Source organism: Electrona antarctica (assembly GCF_951216825.1).
Source record: "Electrona antarctica genome assembly, chromosome: 9".
NCBI lineage: Eukaryota > Metazoa > Chordata > Actinopteri > Myctophiformes > Myctophidae > Electrona > Electrona antarctica.
Genome location: NC_136790.1, coordinates 40,278,064 through 40,301,751, shown reverse-complemented (window position 1 = coordinate 40,301,751; position 23,688 = coordinate 40,278,064). Strand labels below are relative to the sequence as shown.

The 23,688-nt window shown below is 39.6% G+C and overlaps 1 protein-coding gene across 2 annotated transcripts; it reads left to right on the top strand.

Annotated features, from left to right (window-relative positions):
* The first annotated feature begins 296 nt into the window (after window positions 1–296).
* On the top strand, window positions 297–22,948 carry slc6a22.1 (solute carrier family 6 member 22, tandem duplicate 1). Of its 2 annotated transcripts, XM_079511111.1 has the most exons (15): window positions 297–435; window positions 6,834–7,024; window positions 7,788–7,922; window positions 9,789–9,929; window positions 11,822–11,909; window positions 12,416–12,548; window positions 13,932–14,066; window positions 16,516–16,619; window positions 17,258–17,382; window positions 17,964–18,076; window positions 18,964–19,101; window positions 19,203–19,305; window positions 19,435–19,535; window positions 19,726–19,896; window positions 20,702–22,948. In XM_079511111.1, the coding sequence occupies exons 2-15, from the start codon at window positions 6,835–6,837 to the stop codon at window positions 20,825–20,827; spliced, it is 1,803 nt and encodes a 600-aa protein (XP_079367237.1). In that variant the 5' UTR covers window positions 297–435; window position 6,834; the 3' UTR covers window positions 20,828–22,948. The 2 variants fall into 2 exon arrangements, with proteins under 2 accessions (XP_079367237.1, XP_079367238.1); XM_079511112.1 differs by lacking the exons at window positions 297–435; window positions 6,834–7,024; window positions 7,788–7,922 and adding an exon at window positions 9,239–9,384.
* The last annotated feature ends 740 nt before the right edge of the window (window positions 22,949–23,688 follow it).

Below are 23,688 nucleotides of genomic sequence, written 5' to 3'. Positions count from 1 at the left end.
CCTCTTCCCCTCACCATGGCACCATTCTGTTTAATAAGCTCCGCCTTAAGCTGCTCACTCAGACACATGCTGTCCCACTCTCTCTCTCTTTCACTCTCTCTTTCTCTCTCTCACTCTCTCCCTCTCTCTCAATTCAGAGGAGCTCTCTCTCTCTCTCTCTCTCTCTCTCTCTCTCTCACTCTCCCTCTCTCTCACTCTCTCTCTCTCTCTCTCTCTCTCTCTCTCTCTCTCTCTCTCATATACACACAAGGCACTCTCAAACTCTCCACATGGGCTCACTTGTGGCTGGAGAGGACATTTGGCTAGGAGATACTACTTGGGTGTCTAGGCTAGGCTTGTTATTTACCAAAAAGCACCAGACAGAGTCTTCCACCTAGAGCTAAATGGAAAAATAAAGCAACCACAGACGTCTGACCTACAAACCTCCTCCCTCAGGTACACTTTATCCATCCCACTCCCTTTAGTTCTCCCTTTAAATCTGTAGAATATTGTTTATAGTGTTGATTGTAGGTGTAGATTACAGAGGGCTGTAATCTCTGTTACAGCATAAGGGCATCCCCATAGTTACTGTAAATGCTTCAGTGATCACACTGGTGTTTAGTATTTGTGGCTGCTGAATGTAGGACAAAGGTTACTGTCTAAAAGCTGAACGCTCAAATGGGAGTGGCTGTTTCTTCTTGTTTAACACATCAGACGGCTCTGAAGCATGCGTGCCGGTATAGCTAGGCTATTACATGCAGGGCTTTATCGCTGAATAAAGTTTATAAGCATAATAATAAGTTAATATCTAAACAATTTATACCAGTGATTGAGCAACAAAGCTGATAGTGTGCTTACAGTATATGTAATAAACGCTTAAAAACAATATATTTTACACAAACTAATATTCAAAGATTGAAAGGGTTTGCCACTCACTCATACAAGTACAACCAGAAGAAATATGTGACATGCCGCAGAGACTGTGCTATAATGGTATACAACAAGATATGATATTGGGTATATATAATACAGGTTAAGGAAGTGGTAAAACGTCCTTAACCTGGTAAAACTGGTAAAGTGGTAAAACTCTTTAGCAGGCAGCAATGGAGAGTGATTGATTACTATATTTACCCAGGGTATCTGGGCTAAGCTCAAGAACTTGTTTCCAGTGTACAGAATATGAAGTGAGAATAAATTAGCAACCAGGATACAGTAGGATATCTACAGTGCATGTACAAAATGTAATTCATGGAGGTTTGACATAAACAAGAAGAATAAAGACAGTAGCCTAAATGTGCTCTGAGTCAAACGAGCCAATTAAACACAAACTTGAACTTCTCATCTAGGCATTTAATTGCCTTGATTCACCCTAAGCACCTATAAAAAAGACCATGAAAATAATATAGCCTACTATGATGTATTAGGATATTACCAAAGATTATGTATTGTTATTAATAACAAAATATGAATCAATCATATAATCAATCAACAATTTGTATCTCTTTGAAACCCCCTAAGGCATTGTTTATCACAGCAGTGTACTTTACATTTTCATTTCATAACTCTAAACTTGAGTACAGCTGCCTTTAGTCCATGTTTGTTATCACATACTGTAGTTTACAGCCAGCCTCTTCATTGAGACTACTGTCAATCAATTTATGAATGAAAAGTGTCTGCCCAGGACACGGTCCATTGCCTTTTCTAGGTGGACTCATTTTCAGGTATTTGTCAGAATCTCATCTGTGTATGTGCATTGTGCATATGGCACTACGCTACATTGATATTCTCGCAAGGTTCCCAGTTCGAACCTGGACTCCCCGAGAGTTAGTGCCGATTCTGCCGAAGTGTCCTTGAGCATGACTCTGAACCCCTAATTGCTCCCGATGTGAAGGTTGGTGCCTTGCATGGTTTCCGCCGGCATCGGTGTGTGAATGGGTGAATATAATGCACAATCTCTGTAAAGCGCCTTGGATAAAAGTGCTATTTAAATGTAAAATATAAAATTTAAATGGCCAAATGTGATTCCAATCCAAATGCTAAAATGACCAGAGTGACTTAGAAGTGTAAGATTGGCAGCAGAAGGTAGCAGAGAGGCATGAACTCTAGTCAATGAATTTAGACCAGAATTAAGCACAGTACTGAATCTGCTCTCTTGAGAGTTTTTAATGATTAGCTTTTAACTGCTGATTCTGGCAGCTCCTCAGTCCTGGTCCTCCTGGATCTTTCAGCAGCATACTGTGTAGACTAGGGCAGCTCAATCCCACAATGCAATACTTTGTTTTCAACATGTTTCACACAAACGTCAGTAGCATTACAAAGTTATATACAAAAATCCCTACCTATTCCATTTTCCACCTTTATTTCCCATTCCAAGTGCGTTTGTCTATGTAACTATTTTCAACAATGGGATAATTCTTTTTTTTTTGGTGGGCATTTTGAAAGTAGCTCTCAAGTCTAAAAAGTGTGGGCACCCCTGGTGTAGAGCAGGGGTTCTCAACGTTTTTGGCCGGGGACCCCCGGAAATGCTTTGGCAATGTCTCGGGACCCCCGCCCCGCCCCCTCCCGACCCCCAATATAAATTGACTGCTACAATAACCTTAAACCATTTTGGGCGGGAACCCCTTTTGGTGTTTTAAGCATTGTTATAATTTAGCTATTGAAAAATAGCAGATCTACAAGCTCATAGCGCGCGCTACGAGCTTGTAGGTCTGCTATTTTTGAAAAAAAGTGAAAATAAAATTTAAAAATAAATCTTTTTTTTTTTTTTTTTTTTTTGAAAATAATTTGGGGACCCCCTAAAATAATTTGGCGACCCCCCGAGGGGTCGCGACCCACGGGTTGAGAACCCCTGGTGTAGAGCATGACATCACAACGTCATAAAAATAGAGACATAGAAGCGCTGCAGGAATGTCAGTGGCTCTTATATTGACGGGTTCTCTTTGGTGATACAGGTAGGACTATAGACACATTTTTTTTAATCACAAATGGTATCTCTGGCACTGCCCTGGCCTGGTTTCAGTCGTACCCTGCAGACAGAGATTCCATCATGCTTTTATATTTTCAAGACTGAATTATTGCAACTCCCTATTCACCAGTATTCACCAGTATTCACCAGTCTTCACTTAGGCGCCTGCAGCTGCTGCAAAATGTGGCTGTTCGCCTTCTTACTGCCCCTGTCAATTTTAGAATTCATTTTAAGCTTCTATTTGTTTATAAATCTTTGCGCGGGCTGGCCCCTGCCAACAAGTTGCTCCTGGAGGTTCCTAAAACCGACCGATGAGTAGAGGTGACTGTGCCTGTCCTTCCGCTGCTCCTAGGCTTTGAACAGTCTGCCCACCCAAATTAGAAGTGCTCATTCTATTGAGATTTTTAAATCCCTACTCACAAATTCACAATTCCCTTTTTTTCATGAGCTTTTAATCACATTTGAGTCCATCGTGTCTTTCTATCTGATTGATGTGACATGTGACTTTGTTGTTGTTGCATTTGCATATTTCCTTGTTGATGTTTTGTCTCGCTTTGTACAGAACTTTGGTTGTTGTAAATGCCCTCTACCCCAGTGGTTCTCAACCTGTGGGTCGGGACCCCCAGTTGGGTCCCCACGGGATTTTGGCCGTCCCCACAGTGAAGTGACAATTTAAGGACTTTATTTTTAATAAAATAAAATAAATGAAATAAAACTAAAATAAAATAAAAGACCATTACTGCATCAAAGGGCATCAACAAACTATAGGGCTACTAAAAACTGGTCAAACATTGGTCAAACTGTCAAATAATATAAGAAAGAGGCAATATTTTTGAAAATAGACGATCTACAAGTTCACAACGCCTCGCAACGAAAGGCGTTGTGAGCTTGTAGATCGTCTATTTTCACAATATCTATCTGTGGAACTCAACCTCTACAATTCCCAGCAGACTGCAGTCTGCCGTCTGCGTCACCCAGGCGGATGCGTGTGTGTAAGCTTTGACTTAAAAGAAAACGATGGAAGGTCAGCCCTACTACTGACTTTGTTTGCAGTTTAAACAGCAGACCTTAACAAACATAGATGGCAATAGACATGCATGCTTTTGCCACGTTGCAATGCACAAAATCCTCCTTAAGTGATACAGTTGGGTGCCACCGATATTGTCCCTTATCATTTGACCCATTTAGGCCTGACCTCAAAATTTAAAAAAATCCTTCTAAGTTTTCTGAAATAAATATTTTCACGATTTTTCAAAAATAGCAGACCTACAAGCTCGTAGGGCGCCACTCGGTGGCGCGCTATGAGCTTGTAGATCTGCTATTTTTCAATAGCTAAATTATAACATAATGTTTAAAACACCAAAAGGGGTTCCCGCCCAAAATGGGTTAACTGTCCTTTTGAACAGATCACGCAAACCTCAGCAAAAAGAAAAGGACAATATCGATGGCCTCCAACTGTATGTAGCATTGATACTAGACATGTTGCTCACTGGATCTCCTAAATTACTGTTTTAATACCTATACCTTTATTCTCATGGTAGGCCTACTCTAGGCCTCTTGTGACTTGACAAATATTCACGGTATTTATAACAACCTTATTTAATAAGCATGTTTTTGACAAAGTAATACTAACCAATAACAAAGAACCGTTTAATAATCGTTCCAGAAATAGCAACAGTGCTTTTAATATGTAGGAGATGCAGTCAATCAAGGTTTCAGCCAGCTGAAAAATACAAAACTGTATTAATTAACTCTCTTATACATACTTTTTTAAAAGTGTATCTGCTAAATATCTAAATGGTACTTAAAATGCATTTCTACAGGCAACCACACTTTAGATTTGCATGAACTTTAGTGTGTATGTATAGAAACATTCACTGACGTCCATGGTGCTTTTCAATTAGCGTTCATTTGAATTATGTAATATTGTGCCATTGTTATTCAGGAAAATTAATAAATATATGAATAAAACAAAATTGTATTGTATTGTATTTATGTACATTTAGGCATTGATAAATGTAAGTTTATTTATTTTATTTTTATGTTCTGCTCTGACAGTTGGACTTCTCTTCACTTAAAATCAGACCAGTCTGGAGTGAGTGGTGCTGTACTGTACTCGTGCTGTAGTAACTCTACTGTTACTGCACTGTAGAAGCCCTCCTCCCTGGCCTCTCTCTGTGTGTGTGTGTGTGTGTGTGTGTGTGTGTGTGTGTGTGTGTGTGTGTGTGTGTGTGTGTGTGTGTGTGTGTGTGTGTGTGTGTGCGCGTGTGTGCGTGTGTGCGTGTGTGTGCGTGCGTGCGTGGCTGCGCAACAGTAACACTTGGTGGTCAACAAACGCTAGTTCCGTACTCGGAGGGACACATGTACGTACATACGTACGTACGTACGTACGTACATGTGGGACACGCATACATAGGGACACACATAGCTGTCTATAGGAGTGGCTCGCACCACTCAAAAACAGTGAAGAGAATGGTTTTCATATGAATAGTAGTGGAAAAACATATTTTCCAGTGTGTTTAACTCCCACTGTAAATGCCATGCACCAACACAAAGGCAACATTGATGACAGAATTAGACTTCTGCCAAGGCAGTGCTGAGCAGTGCCCTCCTACCCTAATGCAACAAGGCCTCAGGCATAGTGTGGAACTGGAATATGTTTTTTTGATTTATTTTGGCATTTATGCTTCATTTACAGTAGATAGGAGAGTGCATGCAGAGAGAAAAACCTAGGACAGAGAGAGTACAAGACATGGTGATAATTGGAACTTATGACTTACAAGGACCACCACATGGTCAGTGCATAGTGATGGGATTGATAGGATTTGTGGCACCCCCACATAATCAATAGTTGTATCGATAGTATACATAATATAAATAGTTTCATGTGTAGAGAAATGTTACACTTTTATGATTTATTTTAATTTTACAAGTGAATAACCATATGTTTTATGATATTTGGCGTTATCGGTCAATATTGGTTTACATTCACAGATGGCAGTGCTGCAGTAGCTAGTAGTGGCTGTTTCTGTTGCACTGGCTATGTTGGTGTATTGGTTGCAAATGGTGTAAATAATAACACCAAAAACTAAATAAATAAATATTTGTATTGACTATCGGCTAATTGTTATTTACATCGGTATCGGCCAAGAATTTCCATATCGGTGTATCCCTAGTTAAAAGTACATAGTTTAAGTCTGTGATTGTAGAAACTGTGATAACAAGCTCCAATATCAAGCACACACTAATTCAGTCCAAGGTTGAAAAGACAAGGCTTTTTTAAGAACTGTGGGTATTTAAGTATGATGAGAGCTGTCTGGCTCTGTATTGATGATATGCACACGGCTGCCATCTTGACAGCAAGGTGCTACCTAGGTGCAACTTCCCATAGACAGCCCATTCATCCAAACAGAAAAGTCATATTTAATTGTATTAAATAACGTCAAACTCACCAACATTGCTCGTTATCAGTAAAGCAACCTCCTGCTGCCTCCTGCATTATGTGCAAATTCTAAAGGTGGTACACATGGGCTGTTAAGTGATAGTCAACAAGCACTTCCAAACTCCAGCACTTAGAACAAAATCATCTGCAAGGAATTTCTTGACAGGGAGTAGCTCATAACATGCCTACAGTGGATTTTTATTAAACACACACATTGCAGATAGAAAGAGGATAATTCAAGCTTCCGTACAGCTGCAATGTTGGTGAGTTTGACGTTAATACAATTAGATAGGACTGTTCTGTTTGGATGAATGGGCTGTCTATGGGAAGTTGCACCGAGGTAGCACCTTGCTGACAAGATGGCAGCCGTGTGCATATCATCAATAGTAAGTCACTGGTGGGCGTTGCCAAGCTGCTTGATTAACCTCTGCACTACCCTCCCTACAGTATGATGGACAAACACTATGACCCAGCTGTCAAGTACAAACTGGACATGGGACTTGTCCATTGTCCACCCACCACCGTGACTAGAGACCAATGGTCAAGCAAGTTGGAGTTCCTCCTTGCTGTTGCAGGACAAATCATAGGCCTCGGAAATGTGTGGAGATTCCCATATCTGTGCTACAAAAATGGAGGAGGTGAGTCAAGACTGTAAAACTAAATGCATATAGCAGCACCAAAACAACATATAGTTTTCACATTGTTTATAAAATGTTTTGTAATAATATCGTATTGTTCACATCCATTCAATATCGGATATTTAATTATTCCATGGCTCTATAGAGCGTCGCAGTCCCGCCTCCTACCCTGGACCAGGAAATGAAACCCAATGCATTATTCTCATAGACATTTCTTAAAGTATTTATTTAAAGACGTTTACGCCGCGGACAAAGCCAACTCGAGTCGTGACAACTCATGACAACACAAACAATATTTTGGACCAAACAAATAATTAGAAAGAAGAAAAAAACGGCAGGTTACAACACTTTTTTTGTTGTTTTTCTTCTTTGTAATTATTTGTTTGGTCCAAAATATTGTTTGTGTTGTCATGAGTTGTCACGACTCGAGTTGGCTTTGTCCGCGGCGTAACCGTCTTTAAATAAATACTTTAAGAAATGTCTATGAGGAAAATGCATTGGGTTTCATTTCCTGGTCCAGGGTAGGAGGCGGGACTGCGACGCTCTATAGCAGTGGTTCTCAAAGTGGGGTCCAAGTACACTCTGGATTCTTTGAGGGGTTTCAAATGATCCTTACAGGAATCTGGGTCATGAGGGTCCTTGAAGTTACCATTGCCACTGCGTACCACTGCTCTAGTCTATAGAAATGCTAATATATATTCTCAATTCAGTAAGATTCTTATGTACTGTCAAATGTTGATAAATAACTTGTCTTGTTTCTAAGGGGTGTTCTTCATCCCTTATGTCCTCTTCCTCTTTACCTGTGGCATCCCCTTATTCCTCCTGGAGACGTCTATGGGCCAGTACACTGCACAGGGAGGCATCACCTGCTGGCAGAAACTCTGCCCCTTGTTTGCAGGTAAACATCTACTATTCACTATAAACTAAACCAGGGGTGGGCAACTTTGACGATGGAGAGGGCCACTATATTTCCACACTCACTCCCTAGGGCCATATATTACTGTCGTCGCAAAAATAGCCGATCTACAAGCTCAAAACGCGTCGCGCTGCGACGCGTTTTGAGCTTGTAGATCGGCTATTTTTGCTATACTCGAATTGAAATCTTACATTTTTGCTATTTTTGAATTGGAATCCTGAAAATTAACATTTTTATGTAATTTCAAATGCCTTTAATTATACTTGTGTTGAAGCATTGAGCTATACTAATTTCATTAGTATAGCTTAATTAATATAAGTAATTAAAGCGGGTCATGTTTGCATGTTGTGGAATTGTAACAGCTGAAACCAATATTATATCAGTATTCTGACATTAACCTGAGGGCCACATTAAGTGAAGGTGGGGGCCGCATGTGGCCGCCAGTTGCCCACCCCTGAACTAAACATACATTACAAAGTATCTTATGAGGTGTGATCATTTACAAAATGGTATTATGTCCAATGAAGCTTACAGTAGAGTTACACACAGATGCAGGAATGCATGCACGCACGCTTGCATTAAAAAAAGCAATATCAGTACAATGACAATATAGATACATTATCAACAATATACAGTACATTAGTACAGTAACTGTACTGTATAATACACTGAAAAAAAGAAAATACAGTATCCGTGTGAACGGCAGGGTCAGGATCAGTGCGGTATTGTCCTCAGGATGGATGTTACTCCAGATTTATTATGGACCAAGTGGAGCAACCATGTGCGTCATTGCATAACCTCATGGCTACCAGCACAGACCAAGTCTATCGTTATTCTTCCAGGAGAGAATTGAATCTGCCCAAACGCCTGCTGCGTGCTGCTCACCCCACCAATTCCTACGCCAATTATTGGCTTAGGAATGCAACACAAACAAAAGAATCTCCATGAATTCAAGGCTTCATGGGGTATGTAATTGATAGAAAATAAGTATTTGTTTTAGGGTGAACTACTCCCTTTAAGTTAGTATTGTAAATGTTGGTTGTAAAGCAATAATTAATGTGTTTTACCTTCTGTGTGTGACCTGGCACATGTTTGCATGAGTTACAAAAGTTAATGGTTATTCCTATCTGACAAACCTGTGCTCACGAGATTCCAACTTTCCTAGTATTTTTGCACAATATTAACACACTGTGTCGCCCTGAAATTAATATGTTACAGAATGAAAAAGAAAACCCTAGGTGGGGTTGGCAAAAGGGCCTTTTTGTGTGGAGTTTGCATGTTCTCCCCATGTCCCCTAGGGTAGGTACCCTCACAAAAAACATGCAGTAATCCTGGTCTCTATACTGCCTCCCCCTGGCCAGAGGCACCTGATGGAGGGGAAAGGAACTGGTTGGAATAATGTGTTCCTTCCACACACTACGTCCAACCAGTCCGGTGAAAAGAAGTTAAGAATTAAAGAGGTTATTTTTCCAACAGCTGGACAAAGTTAACTTTTATGTCCTTCATTTTCACCATACCATAGTGGGCAAGATGAATAACTGATATAATCCAAAATCTTTTTTTGAATTGACTTTATTTTCCTTGTAGAAACATTAGGTAAATTAGTGTAATTCCCATTCTGGGCGGGAACCCCTTTCTGTGTTTTAACCCTTCTGGACGGGAACCCCTTTTGGGGCTCTGTACATGCAGTAGCCTATGTACAGTATTCAAAAAAATTTAAAACATTGATGCTGCTATATAAATAGTTGAAGCTTTTCAGAAAACTTAGGTCAGGGTTTAGGCATCAGTCGGCCTCAGTCCGAAATGGGTTAACACTGAGTAACACATGATTTATTTATTTCCTTTCAGGAATCGGTTATGGAAGTCAGGTGGTGGTGTTATACTCCAGTATTTATTACATCGTCATACTGGCATGGGCGTTCTTCTACCTCTTCTCTTCTTTCAGCTCAGAGCTGCCCTGGTCAAGTTGTAGAAACTTTTGGAACACAGGTACGTTGAAGTTTTAAATGCACAACTGATAATTCATGCTTTGAATGCCCATACACGGTTGCATCATATAATTGTATTATATCGTTGCTGTCGGGAGGAAACCACCTAACTCCATTTTTGAGGGTTTTTATTTTTTATTTATTTATGTATTTAGTTATGTATTATTAATTCTTTTTTAACGTGTATGTTTCTGTGTCACAACCTCCCGGCTGTTGTTTTCGTTAGTTTCAGACGTTCTTCTTTTGGTTAAATCACTGTGTTTTGTTATGGCTTTAGAAGTTGTTGTAGCTAAAGTTAGCTCATAACATTAGCTGTTATCAGTCACAGTGGGTATTTATTTAAAGACCTTTAAAGCCACGGACAAAGCCAACTCGGATCGTGACAAATCATGACAACAAACACCATATTTTAGGCTGAACAAATAATTACAAAGAAGAAAAACAACAACAAAAAAGTGTTGTACGTGCCCTTTTTTCCTTCTTTCTAATTATTTGTTTGGCCTAAATAAAATAAAATAAAATAAATAAATAAATAAAATAAATTGTGTTTGTTGTCATGATTTGTCATGATCCGAGTTGGCTTTGTTCGAGGCTTACAGATCTTTAAATAAATACTTTTCTTTTTTTTAATATTTTTTAACCCACGATTTTGTAACCCATTTTTCACCCCTGTGTCAATTATCTAATGTGATCTTGGGCTCTACACACCCTCCGCCAACCTAGTCCCCATATGGGGGACATGGGGAGAGCAACGGACTTGAACTCATGCTTCCTTCATGCCTGAGTGTCCAAGTTGCTCCTTTGCACCTGTGAGGGGGGAGTTTCCCTGGTTGGAATAACGTGTTCCTTCCACACGCTACGTCCAACCAGGGAAACTTTCCCCTCCATCAGGCGCCCCGGCTGGCCAGGGGGAGGCAGTTTAGACCAGGATTACTGCATGTTTTTTGTGAGGGTACCTACCCTAGGGGACACGGGGAGAACATGCAAACTCCACACAGAAAGGCCCTTTCGCCAACCCCGCCTCGGGTATGGGCACTGATGACGCGGAGGAGGAAACACGCCGCCAGCACCCACAGTGTCTCGAGCAGGAATCGAACCCAGGACCTTCTAGCTGTGAGGCGACAACACTACCAACTGTGCCACCGTGCCCCAATATAAATACTTTTTGAAATGTCTATGGGGAAAATGCATGGGGAATTATTTCCTGGGCCAGTCGTCGTCATGAAGGGACTGCAGCGCTCTATAAAGACACAACACCAACCTTGATGAGGCAGTAATGCTTTGTTTTCAAAATATAAGGTTTTCTTCATTTCCTGAAAAATGTATAGTTTTCATTTTCTGAAAAATTAACATTTTGGAGTTCCTCCCGACAGCAACGACATGTAATGTACCTGTATTCATGCCTGTTAAGTGCCTATAAATGTAGAAAGTTTAAAGATGATTTGGTAAGATCTTTTCGATCTTGTTAATGTCAATGCCCATAGTACCACCTTCTGTCCAATTACAGTAAGGCCATGGATAAACTTTGACCTATTGCCCAAACATAGCATTCGGTTTTATCTTTTTGTTTTGTCTAGAATGCTAATGAAGACAAACACATGTTCTCACAACATTGCACCGTGACGTGTTATGAGCATGTAGATCTGCTACTTAAAAAGAAAATATTGGCAAATGTCCTCTTGTGGGGCTCCCGGGTCCCGGTATTTTCAAATTTGGATATGTGGCCAAATGTATGACCAAACATGACCAAAGAAATACAAATACAAAATTGAAACATAAAAATGTCAACAGGGGGGGAACATTCTCAAACATTTTCATCTCAAGGACCCCTGAATGTTCTTGAATGCTGCCTCGATCAACAATAGTATGTATGTGTATGTGTATTTCACACAGATACCTGTGTGGAGTTTCATCGAAAGACTGACCTCGTCAATTGGACTGTAACAGAAAATGCAACATCGCCAGTAAGGGAATTCTGGGAGTGAGTAGACAAACTGCAGCCTATCCCAAAATCCCATTTGTTTTGTTTTAGTTGTTTTGGGGACCAGATACAAAATACATTAATCAAAACTGAAAACATGCTTTGTATTTAGTCACTAGCTAGTTTCCATAATGTATGTAGGCGGCAGGTGACTAGAAGCCATAAAATACAGAACCTATCATTGTCACTACAAATGGACCAAAACACTATTGACATCCACTCACGCGCATGTGCGCATAGTCCGCATACACATTACAATAAATACAAAGCAGTATACAAAAACAAAATGTTACATAGGCTTCAGATTATCCAAAGTTATAAAAGATAGGCCATCAAAATGTCAAGTGAATTGCTTAAAATATATATTGTATTTATAAATATGGAAATCAGATTTGCAGATTGACAGGGAGGTTTTCCATAATTTATGGAATAGGAAATGGAAATGCTAATATAATAATCTGAAAGGATTGGAACGTACGATTTGTGACTGAAATTTTGTTTTGCAGGAGAAGAGTTTTGAATATAACTGGAAGCATTGATGAATTGGGCAGTATACGATGGGAGCTGGCATTATGTCTTCTTTTATCCTGGATTATTTGTTACTTTTGTGTCTGGAAAGGAGTGAAGTCTACAGGTAAGGTAAGACACCATCTCTGCTTTTTTCATTGTTGTTGTGATATCCACGTGCTAAAGTCACATAGTGTGTCAATTGTGTCATATGCGCCGATCCCGTGGGTGCACTCCCACGGAGATAGCCGAGCACCCACGGGGAACGCGCCCCTGTATTTATTATAATTAATAATTACAGCTTGTGACGAGGTGTTGTAGCTTTCCAAAATATCCTCTTTGCAGCATTCCTTTTTCAGCGTTCCTTTCATAGACAATCACTGTAAAGACAGTGGAGATATACAGTACAGGTGTGTAGCTAGACTCGCTAAAACAGACTATTAAAATGAATGTTACACACATACACAGTATGATACACAGTATGATTTTAAGTCAAAATATCTAAATATTGGCAGGCAAGCATTCAGAGATTGTGGAAGAGTGTCTGTCTGACTGTCTGGCTTGAGAGACAGTATCAGCCAGTAACACGCAGGAGTCTGTCCCCGTTACAATGTGGTAGTCCCCTGGGAGATAGATGCTGAAGTGGAGCACCACAACCACTATCAGATCCACTTACCACTTGACTTGACGCAACCAAGCCGTGCTACTCATACGCGGAGTAGGAGGTGCCCTGGATCGAACCCATGAATTTGTGGTCCAAAGGTTAGAGCTCTACCGACTGAGCTACCCGGACACAAATAACCTGACCATGATGATGACAAAGCACATTTTTGATCAAAAGCGTTGAACAAAAAGCACATTGGAGCGCGAGTGTAATATTTGGTATTTCAAAGAATTTGTCCTCAATTCAGTCAACTGCCAGTCCCATACTTACAGAGAATTGTAGCTTGGTTAGTAATAGTATACTTTCTGTTCAAAGACAAGACACTGTCGTATTGAATTTACTCAATATTTAGAACTTCTAGGTTCTTTTTATAACACAAGACCTTTATTTTTTAATGTTTTTTTGTGGCTTTCGCCTTTATTTTATATTTTTTATGGAGGGACAGACGGTAGGCTGACGGGGGGTGGGGGGGGGGGGGTGGAGGGCGGTGGGGGCCGTCGGGATCGGGAGTCGAACCCACGGCACACTGCCAGGCTGGATTACCAGCCAAGGTGCCTGGACCATTGAGCCCTGGCCCAGGCCACAAGACCTTTATTGATCCCGCAAGGGAAATTCAGTTTATGAGAATATACTGGATTCAGGGATCGATTGTTTAATTTATTTTGTCAAGATTTAGGATGAAGACAGTAGTGACTTTAGTAGCTTGCATCATTTGTCAATCTGTCATAAATGGTACTTCGAAATGTCCTAAAGCAAGTGTCTCACTGAAATATGTAAAACATCTTGGTAATATCAAAAATAACACTAATATTCCATGCAGAGACAACTAATGCACACTGGTTCTCTCATAGGTGGTTTACTTCACTGCTACTTTCCCATATTTAATGCTGGTGGTGTTGCTTGTCCGTGGGTGCACGTTGCCCGGGGCTATAGATGGAATCAAGTTCTACCTCTACCCAGACCCGTCCCGCCTTTCTGATCCTCAGGTAGGATGATGTGTTGATGTGTGTTTTCTGTTTTGCACAGAAAACTAGGGCTAACAAATGGCCTCATCACATTTGTGATGACAGCCATCTCTGTTTTTAGCCCAATGAGTGTTTTTCGTGCAAAACAAATGCTTGCAATGGATTCAGAATCATGAAAACCCCCTAGTTTGACCCGTCACATGCTACTTAAAGCAGAATGATCTTTTTTTACATTTTGCTTACAAATAGGTTGTTTATGATTCTCTTAAATAATTTTGAGTTGCGTCCTTTATTCCAATATGAGTGCAAAAAATGGCCTGTTCATCATCTACAATGTCTTGGCATGTATTAGTCAATAATAAGATATCTATCTATCTATCTATCTATCTATCTATCTATCTATCTATCTGTCTATCTATCTACCAAGTCTGTCTGTGTGTAATCCACGTAACTCGAGAACCGTTCGCCCCAACGACTTCAAATTCAACACACACGTTCCACAACACCGCAGGGAGTGCAGTGCCAGGTGTCGAGCCGGTCGGACCCACTGCTGTCCAGAACCTCCCCAAAAAGGCCTTTGCCTGTGCCTGTGGTTTTGACATCATTCTGATGTCTGCATAGACTCCATATTTGGGCATGTCTGACAAATAACTCCATATATGGGCATAAAAGGGACACAGACATAATATCTGCGGGGCATGCATTATCAACTTGCCTCATTCCAAGTATGGAAGCATCCAACGGGCAACGCTGTAGAGGCCCCACGGGCACCGCTCTAGTGCAATGAACAACTGGACAAATGGCCTAATTAGTGCAGCTGACGTACAAGAGAAATCTTACCTACAAGTGCACTTTTTTCATGATACTCACTGTCCTTGCTCTCTATTCGGTCCCTAGGCCCGATTATTCTTGTTGCTCTCATGCAGTTGTTTTATATTTGTTCCGTTTTATTTTTTGTTCTGGCGCCAACCCCAACTGAAAAACAAAAAAAAATATTTTTGTTCCTCATAAGGTATTAGAAGGCTGTGAAATTTGATACGAATTCAGTTGGGGTAAACCTATGGAATAAACTGGATACCAAACTAAAATGTAGCCACTCCATCAAAATATTCAATATTCAGATCATATAAACCTAAGGTAATTGAGACTGTTACAATCTGACTCAGGATTGCAACAAAAGGGAGACACAGGCACAGTTAAGTGTATAAAAATATATTTATTTAAAGGTTAACTAACTAAATCACAATCAAGTATAAGAATATGAATGATCATCGGTGTGTAAGCAGTGCATGCGTGCGAGTGTATGTGCAGTGGGAATGTTGTAAGGCGTAAACCAAGGCACACAAACAAACAACCCAGTAGAGAGGAGAAAAGACTCAGGAGTGAAGGGCAGATTGACACTTATATAGGCGTGGGACACACCAGACTCAGGTGTGGTCCAATCTCACTGACGATCCAACTCCACCCTGCCAATGAGCCCTAGCAGCGGCCATGTTAGGCAGGGTAGGAGAGGGTCGTCACACATCCCCCCCCATAAAACAGGGACCCTAGGGTCACTGAAAACCAACTAGATCAAACATATATAGAATCACTGTAATTAATTATAATTGTATGATTATTTTATTAATCATATTACATTACATTACATATTTATATAGTAAAAGTGAAAGTGTGTATCCTCATACGTACGTGTGCATACGAGCATACGTGCGCATAAATGAATATATGTATTCATATATGCTTACACTTACAAACAAATTTAAACAGTATATATACTGTATGAAGCAACCACTTCATATATATATATAAAACAGTGAGTTCAATAAATTATTATAGAATATTACTAATATTATGTAACTACCGTATTTATTGCCTGGCTGGCTGGCTGGCTGGCTGCCTGGGTCTGAGCACGAAAATCAAAACCAAGTGTCACTAGTGTGCAGCCTAACACACACATACATGTATATTAACTGTATATATGATGATTTCAGGTGTATCAGTACAGTACAGTACAGTACAGTACAGTACAGTACAGTACAGTACAGTACAGTACAGTACAGTACAGTACAGTACAGTACAGTACAGTACAGTGACCCCCTGGGGACCCCCACACGGAGTTGCACCACTTACTTCACACGGGTGTGATTGTTTTCTATGTAATAACTAATTTATATATTAGTTATATGTTTAATATGTGAACCTTCATTCTGTATGTACAAATGCTGTGCTAAACCATGACCGAGATAACTAACTAACTAACTAACTAACTAAATGTATTGTGAAGTCTCTTATATTAGATTAATCTATCAAAAGAAAATAGGAATAAAAAAAAATCCAAAAAGGTAGCACATCCCAAAAAAGTATAAATGGCTCTGATGAAGGCTCATAGCCAAAATGCGTAAGCGTTCCTTTTTGGTGTGTGCCAATAAAGAAATGGAAATGTGAGTACTTTGTACTCTCTCTGTTGCAGGTGTGGATGGATGCTGGGACACAAATATTCTATTCATATGCCATTTGTATTGGCTGCTTAACTGCACTTGGCAGTTACAACAAATACAACAACAACTGTTACAAGTAAGTCTGCAATGTACTGTACTGTACTGTACTGTACTGTACTGTACTGTACTGTACTGTACTGTACTGTACTGTACTGTACTGTACTGTACTGTACTGTACTGTACTGTACTGAAGGTGCATGACTGGTGGATTATAAAAACGTACAATGGGCACATCTGACCTGGTAAACAGATGCAGGACAGACATAGAATTAAGATGTTTGTATTTATTTATTTTTAGGGTTAGAGCCGATCTGATCGTACTGATGAAGATTCTTATATAATCAAAAGGTTGATTGCTATTAAAGACAGCAGGACCAAGTTTAATTTGTGTCATGTTCTGATTGTAAAAACCTACAACGGCTTGCATCCTGCAGTATTATAATACAAGTACTGTACTGGAATCATTTAATGTATTGATTATTGGTTATCATTCCAAATACAAACTAAATACATGCTAAACTCCCCAGTGTATATGACATACTCTATAGGAGTGTTTATTAGGAGTATCTAGCTATAGGACAGTTCAAGGGAAACTGCTTAACATTGTTATTGATCATGTTCTATGCATGTAGACATGTAGGCAATTTTTCCTAATGAAACACATTTTTTGCACATCCAAACCGATACTACTGTGACCAAAAATGTGTCTTTTAGGGACTGTGTGTACCTATGCCTACTGAACAGTGGGACCAGTTTTGTAGCTGGCTTCGCCATCTTCTCTGCACTTGGTTTCATGGCTTATGAGCAGAACATGGACATATCAAAAGTGGCTGAGTCAGGTGAGAATTGGAATAATAAAGAGGTCCTTCAATACTGGTCTGGTCCACACAGATTTTCTTGTTTCAAACCCCAGTCCCCAGTCCATTACCATGACATTGTTTGCCTTCTCCCTTGCCAACTGTGGGAGGATGTTTTAATTTACCCTAGAACATTGGGGGAATTTCACCCGAACAATTGTAATATTGTGATTTTCATAATGTTGCTGATGTCTGAGGTGGCCAGGCAGGCTTTCAGGTGATTTTCACCCATCATTAGTGATAGAGGGTACAAAAATAATCTCATACTCCACAATGGACAGTTGATGTAATTAGACTGTGCCTTAATTCACTGGACCATTCTCACATATCCCAGGAATGGGTTGACCAAAGTCCAGCTCTATTATTTCTTTTTAAGAATATTTTGCATGGTGACCCTTTGGCCCTTTGGGCCATTCCATGCGTTGAATCACTAAGGACAACGAGCATCAACGTGCCTCAACGTGCAACAGGACAGATCACACCGCTGGGACAACGCTAAAACCGTCTCGACCCTTTGGTGTGGTTAGGGCTTAAGGATCTTTACTTTCGCTCTATCCATGCAGGTCCTGGTCTGGCTTTTATCGCTTATCCTCGTGCAGTGGCCATGATGCCTCTGCCTCAGATCTGGGCTATCTTCTTCTTCGTTATGGTCATCTTACTTGGTTTGGACAGTCAGGTAGGTTTACCCTTTTCCTAAATGTGCGAAATAAAGACATGTTAACCACTTAAGTCCTATTTTTATACTTTGACATAAGAAAATAGCAAGACTAGACTATCCAAAAGCTCAGAATGTGTCATCATGTGAGGTTGTAGATCTGTTTTTGCTATTTTTATGACATGCCTGGACAGCAGGCAGGATGAAAGTGGTTAACTTCTTTCTGTGGTCAAAGACAATCCAGAAAGACAATCCAATTTCTGGTAACTCGTGTGATTGATTGATTGATTGATTGAAATATTTATTAACAGTTTGCAGAATTACAGTACATTTCAAGCACAAACTTAATACAAAGGCTGTTAACTGTGAGTGGACGACCCAATTAAGCATTACACTTGTTTCCAATAGGGTCCACCATGTTCAATTCATCAAAAACATTTAGAGACGTACAAATAGACACTTCTATATAGACAAAGGACAGAACAGGAATTCATCATAAAGGAGGTAAAAAGGGAAAAGAAACATATACAGAGAGGGAAAAAGGGGGGGGGGGGCAGTGGGGGGGGATTCAGATTTTACGGGGGCCAGTTTCGAATTGCAGCCGTCCGTAGGTGCCCTTTGAGAGCGGTTTTGAAGGAGTCAAGGGATTCGCATGTCTTAATGACTGTTGGTAGGGCGTTCCACATTTTGGTGGCATAGGAGCGAAAAGAATTTAGTCCCTTGTTTGTGCCGTAAATAATCTTTATACTATGACTTTTGTAAAAATGACTGCCTTGCTCCGGTCAGTGGTATCAAACAGTTCGGCCATTCAATGCTGTGATCTAACCACCCACTTTACCATGTCTGAGTTAAATTAACACTGATTATGTTACTGTGTCGTCATATAAACTGAAATTACACTGTTTCAGTTTGTAGGTCTGGAAGCTCTCATGACAGCAATTTCCGACATGTATCCTGAGTTCTTTCAAGTCGGACATCGACGTAAACTTCTTCTGCTTGGTATTAGTGTGTTCTGCTTCTTCATAGGCCTGGTGATGGTTACAGAAGTAAGATCAAGTACCAAACTCTGATGCTGCATCCTTTATTCATGATCAAAATGGTTCCTCATCTCTTATACAACTAATTAACAACTTACTCCCAAACATAGGGTGGACTGTACGTCTTCCAGGTGTTTGATTACTATGCCTGTAGTGGGATGACCCTTCTCCTCTTTGCTATACTGCAGTCTGTGGGTATTGGCTGGGTTTATGGTAAGTTACGTAAAAAGGAATGTAGGTGTCTTTGTTAATGGTATGGTTCACTGGAGAATACTGCACTTGTGATGACACTGAAATCATCAATCACATTGAATTCCCTGAATGTCGATATCCATCCCATAGGTGCAGACCGCTTCTACGATAACATAGAAGACATGATTGGATATCGTCCGTTCCCCTTGATTAAGTACTGTTTGAAGTACGTAACTCCATTAATATGTATGGTGAGTAATTTAGGTTAAAATATTCAACAAATCAATTCACTTGATAAAAAAAAATAGAAACCTCTGTTTGAGGAATTTGAATTGCAAACAATTGCTTGTGAACACTTTAAGGAAACATACAAAATCAGGTTTTCTTTTACAAGATTTTTTTCTTATTCATGGATTAAACTGTTCTCACAACTAATTTCAGGGAACGTTTGTGTTCTCCTTGGTCAAATTTACCCCTCTGAAGTTCAACAACACAATTGAATATCCATGGTGGGGCTACACACTTGGTTGGTGGTTCACTCTCTCCTCTACACTCATGGTTCCTCTTTGGATGTTGTACATTGTCATTGTTACTCCTGGTTCTCTGAGACAGGTACGGTATGCTGTTTGTGTAATAAACTAAAAACTAAAACATGCCTTCTTTAAATAATACTCTTTGGCAGTGGTGGAAAAAGTACTCATATTTTGACTAAACGTATCAATACTGCAATGTAGAAATAATGTTACAAAGTAAAATTCTGGAAAGTACTCAAGGTTTAAATAGGACTGAAGTGGTTAATGTATGTTTTTTAATACCGTAATAATCAAAATCTACAAAGCAACTAGTAACTAAAGTTTTAAAATAATTGTAGTGGAGTAAAAGTACAATATTTGTCTCTGAGATGTAGTGGAGTAGAAGAAAAAGTATATTGGAATACAGTGGAATACAGTAGTAAAAGCACCTCAAAATTGAACTTAAAGGTATATTCAGTGATTTCACTTCATTCAAATATCACTTAGTTTTCTTTTTTTGTGTTTATAAACCTCCCTACTATAGAGTGTACTGACCATATAAGGAGTTCCTCCCTGTCCCCAGTGAGCCCCTGGGGTCAAAAAACCCTAGTTTCAGTTTTGGTGGCGGGTGGCAAAGCCTTCATCCAATCAGGATGAGAGGGGCCTTCCTCCAATCATGATCGAGTGGGGGCGGGCCTTGGCGCACATGCTGTTGGCCTGTTGCACTTCCCCCCACTGTAGTGCGTGCATGACTGCATGTGCACATTTTGTTACCGGGGCGGACTGGGTGGTTTTCCAAATCACCCAAATCACTGAATGCTCCTTTAAGTACAGTACTTGAGTAATGTACTTGGTAACTTTACACCACTGCTCTTTGGTCATCTAAATCTTCTCTTCTTTGTTAGCGAATCTCAACCCTGTGCACTCCTGCCAATGACCTTCCTTTGACCAAAGCTCAGAAGAAAGCTCTTGAACAGCATGAAATGGAAGTATGGCTGCACCACAAAGACACAGGATCCCTGAAACCATAAGGCCTCAAGTGTATGTTTCTTGCCAACCCATTGATGATAAAGTTTATATTGATTCTTAGGTATGATATTTTGTACAGTATTACAATCTTTAAACACATGATGATTATGTGAAGGTGCCAAATTAATGAACGGGAGGTGGTGAGACCAGAAGACCAGGATGTGTTTGTTTTTGTCAATACATTTTTTTTCAGTAAAGTGATAATTGTGTCTAAAATCTAACTGACATGAATTAAAGCTAATAAAGAACAACGTATATATTTTACTACTATTAGGTTTAAGACAGAAAGCCTGCAGGACCAAACACCATAGTACCTCAACAATGCTGACATTATTTCCATCAGGCTAAATCAACACACATCACCTGTCTCCAAGGAGTATCAATGAATTTAAGGTCTGGGGACTCAGTTGATGCTTGATTGACACTGAAGTCTTTGTCCTCGGACCAGATGTAGAGGGGACATGCAATAAAATGATGGTCAAATCACTTACTACACAATGCAAAAATACTACACATACTACACAATGCATTACTAATGTGAGCTTAACAGTGTGCGTGGGATATAAACTATACCGTTGGCTCTTAAAGCACCTATCTTCATATAGGCTACAGTATATTTGGTCCTTACTGGTGCTCATAAGATGGCACAATTCCTATCTACTCGCTCTGTGTCTTAGACGTCTTTGTACAGTTGAAACAAGTTCAACATTTTAATTCTTTGGTAATTGGTGGTGATTTTGTTTTAATATTTTTATGCAATAACAATAGCTTTTATTTCATCATGCTAACTTTCCAGTTAGACAAAAAACTGTAGTTTCTATTGGCTTGACAAAATTAAGTCATTGGTTGTCATTGGTAGGCACTCAGGTTTCTTAACTGTTCATAGCCCACCAATTAAATGCTAAGTGAGAAGATGGGAATTGTGCCATCTCATAATGAACATTAGTGAGGAACTATTATATTAAAGGTAGGGTAAGTGATATTTGTTAAAAGGTTAAAGCATATATTCTGATAGTATTCATTGCTATAGTGTTTGTTCAATAATGGTGGTCTCCCCACCTCTCCAGCTCTGAAGTGAAGTGAGGGGCGCTTTACCAACCCTTATCATCTTACATCATCGCGATATCATAACATAACATCATATGCTGCCGATTTGCTCAGTGACAGACAAAACAAACATTAAACGCTGTTCATTGTTAATGGCATTTAATGTTTGTGTTAGTGACAAAACAAACATTAGACTCTGTCCATTGTCAATGTTGTTTTTAATGTTTGTCTAGACAAGACAAACATTAAACCTGTATAGTATAAAATACATACTCTGTTTAAGAGCTGGAGAGACAGGGAGACCTGTTACTGAACAAACACTAGCAATGATTAGTCTCAGAATATAGTTATTTAGCACTTATTTTAACAAAGGAATATCACTTACCCTACCTAAAATACAGCAATAAATGGGTGAAGAGCTCTAAGGCAAATTTATGCTTTAGTGAAAAAGTAACTTGAGTAACATATCTCTCCCTTTTTTGTCATCTATCTATAAATGCACCAAGTCTGTGTGTGCGTATATGTCTGTAATCCACGTAACTTGAGAACCGTTCGCCCCACAGACTTCAAATTCGACACACACGTTCCACAACCCCACAGGGAGTGCCCTGCCCGGTGTCGAGTCTGTCGGATAGCCTTGTCAGGAACCAGCACAAAAGCCTCTGCCCGGGCTCTGGACCTGATCACCCTTGTTCTGACATCACAATGCTTGTTCTGACATCTGCATAGACTCCACATTTGGGCATGCCTGACAAAGAACTCCATATATGGGCATAAAAGGGACACAGACATAATAACTGGGTGGGGCATTCATTTCCAACTTGCATTGTTCCAAGTAGGCCAGCGCCTAACAGGCACCGCTCTAGTAGCATAAATTAGGCTTTACATAAATAAAGGCTTATTACTGGATTTTCCACATAGATCTGGATGGAATAATTTGAACACACTTATTTTTTGTTATCAGATCAAAGTTGTCAGCCTTCAATAGATGTATCAACATGTTCACATGTAATTAGTATTTTAATGTGTTAATATGTTTTGTGACTGATTTTCAAATAAATATTTTTTTTGACAAAGTGAGAGTGAATGTGACATAATTGGGCTTTTAATTTTAATTAAGCTATTCATTCCTATTATTTAACCATGAATACAACATTCCTGTTTAGAATGGTGAAATGTACCGGTAATTGTGAAATGATGCGTTTCACGCATATTGTCATACTGTAAAAAAGTAATCTTATTTTACAGCAACATTTAAAACACTTACTGATAGTCCCTTAAAAAAGATACAGGTTTACAATTCCCAACAGAAACTACTGTATATTTAAATTCTTTGACAAATGTTACCATACACACACACACACACCCATATACAAACAACCACAATTCGTTGTTGAACGTACAAGCCTTTTTACACAAAGTATGTAAGACACCAAAGGTGTGAAAAACCAACTAAGGGTTTAAGAAAATAAAAAATGTATAGCCAAGATCTCATCCAGGCTTGGATTGATGTGGTTTACTTGACAAAACTGTGTTTAAAGACAATAGCGGTGGTTTTACAATCTTAGCAAAAGTGCATTATTGTCCACAATTTAACACACATAAGAAAATAAATTCAGTGGCCTAAAGAGTTGCCTGTTGCTGGACTAAAAAGGCAAGCAAAAACAGTAAATTGCTTTAGTCACATAACCAGATTTTCAAAAATGTTGGAAAATACAAAGATTACAGGGACGATTTAGAGAGGACAGCTGTTTTGATGATTCATACTTAAAGCTTCATTGACTTTTCCTGTGATTGACTTTAAGAGGGTGGTACT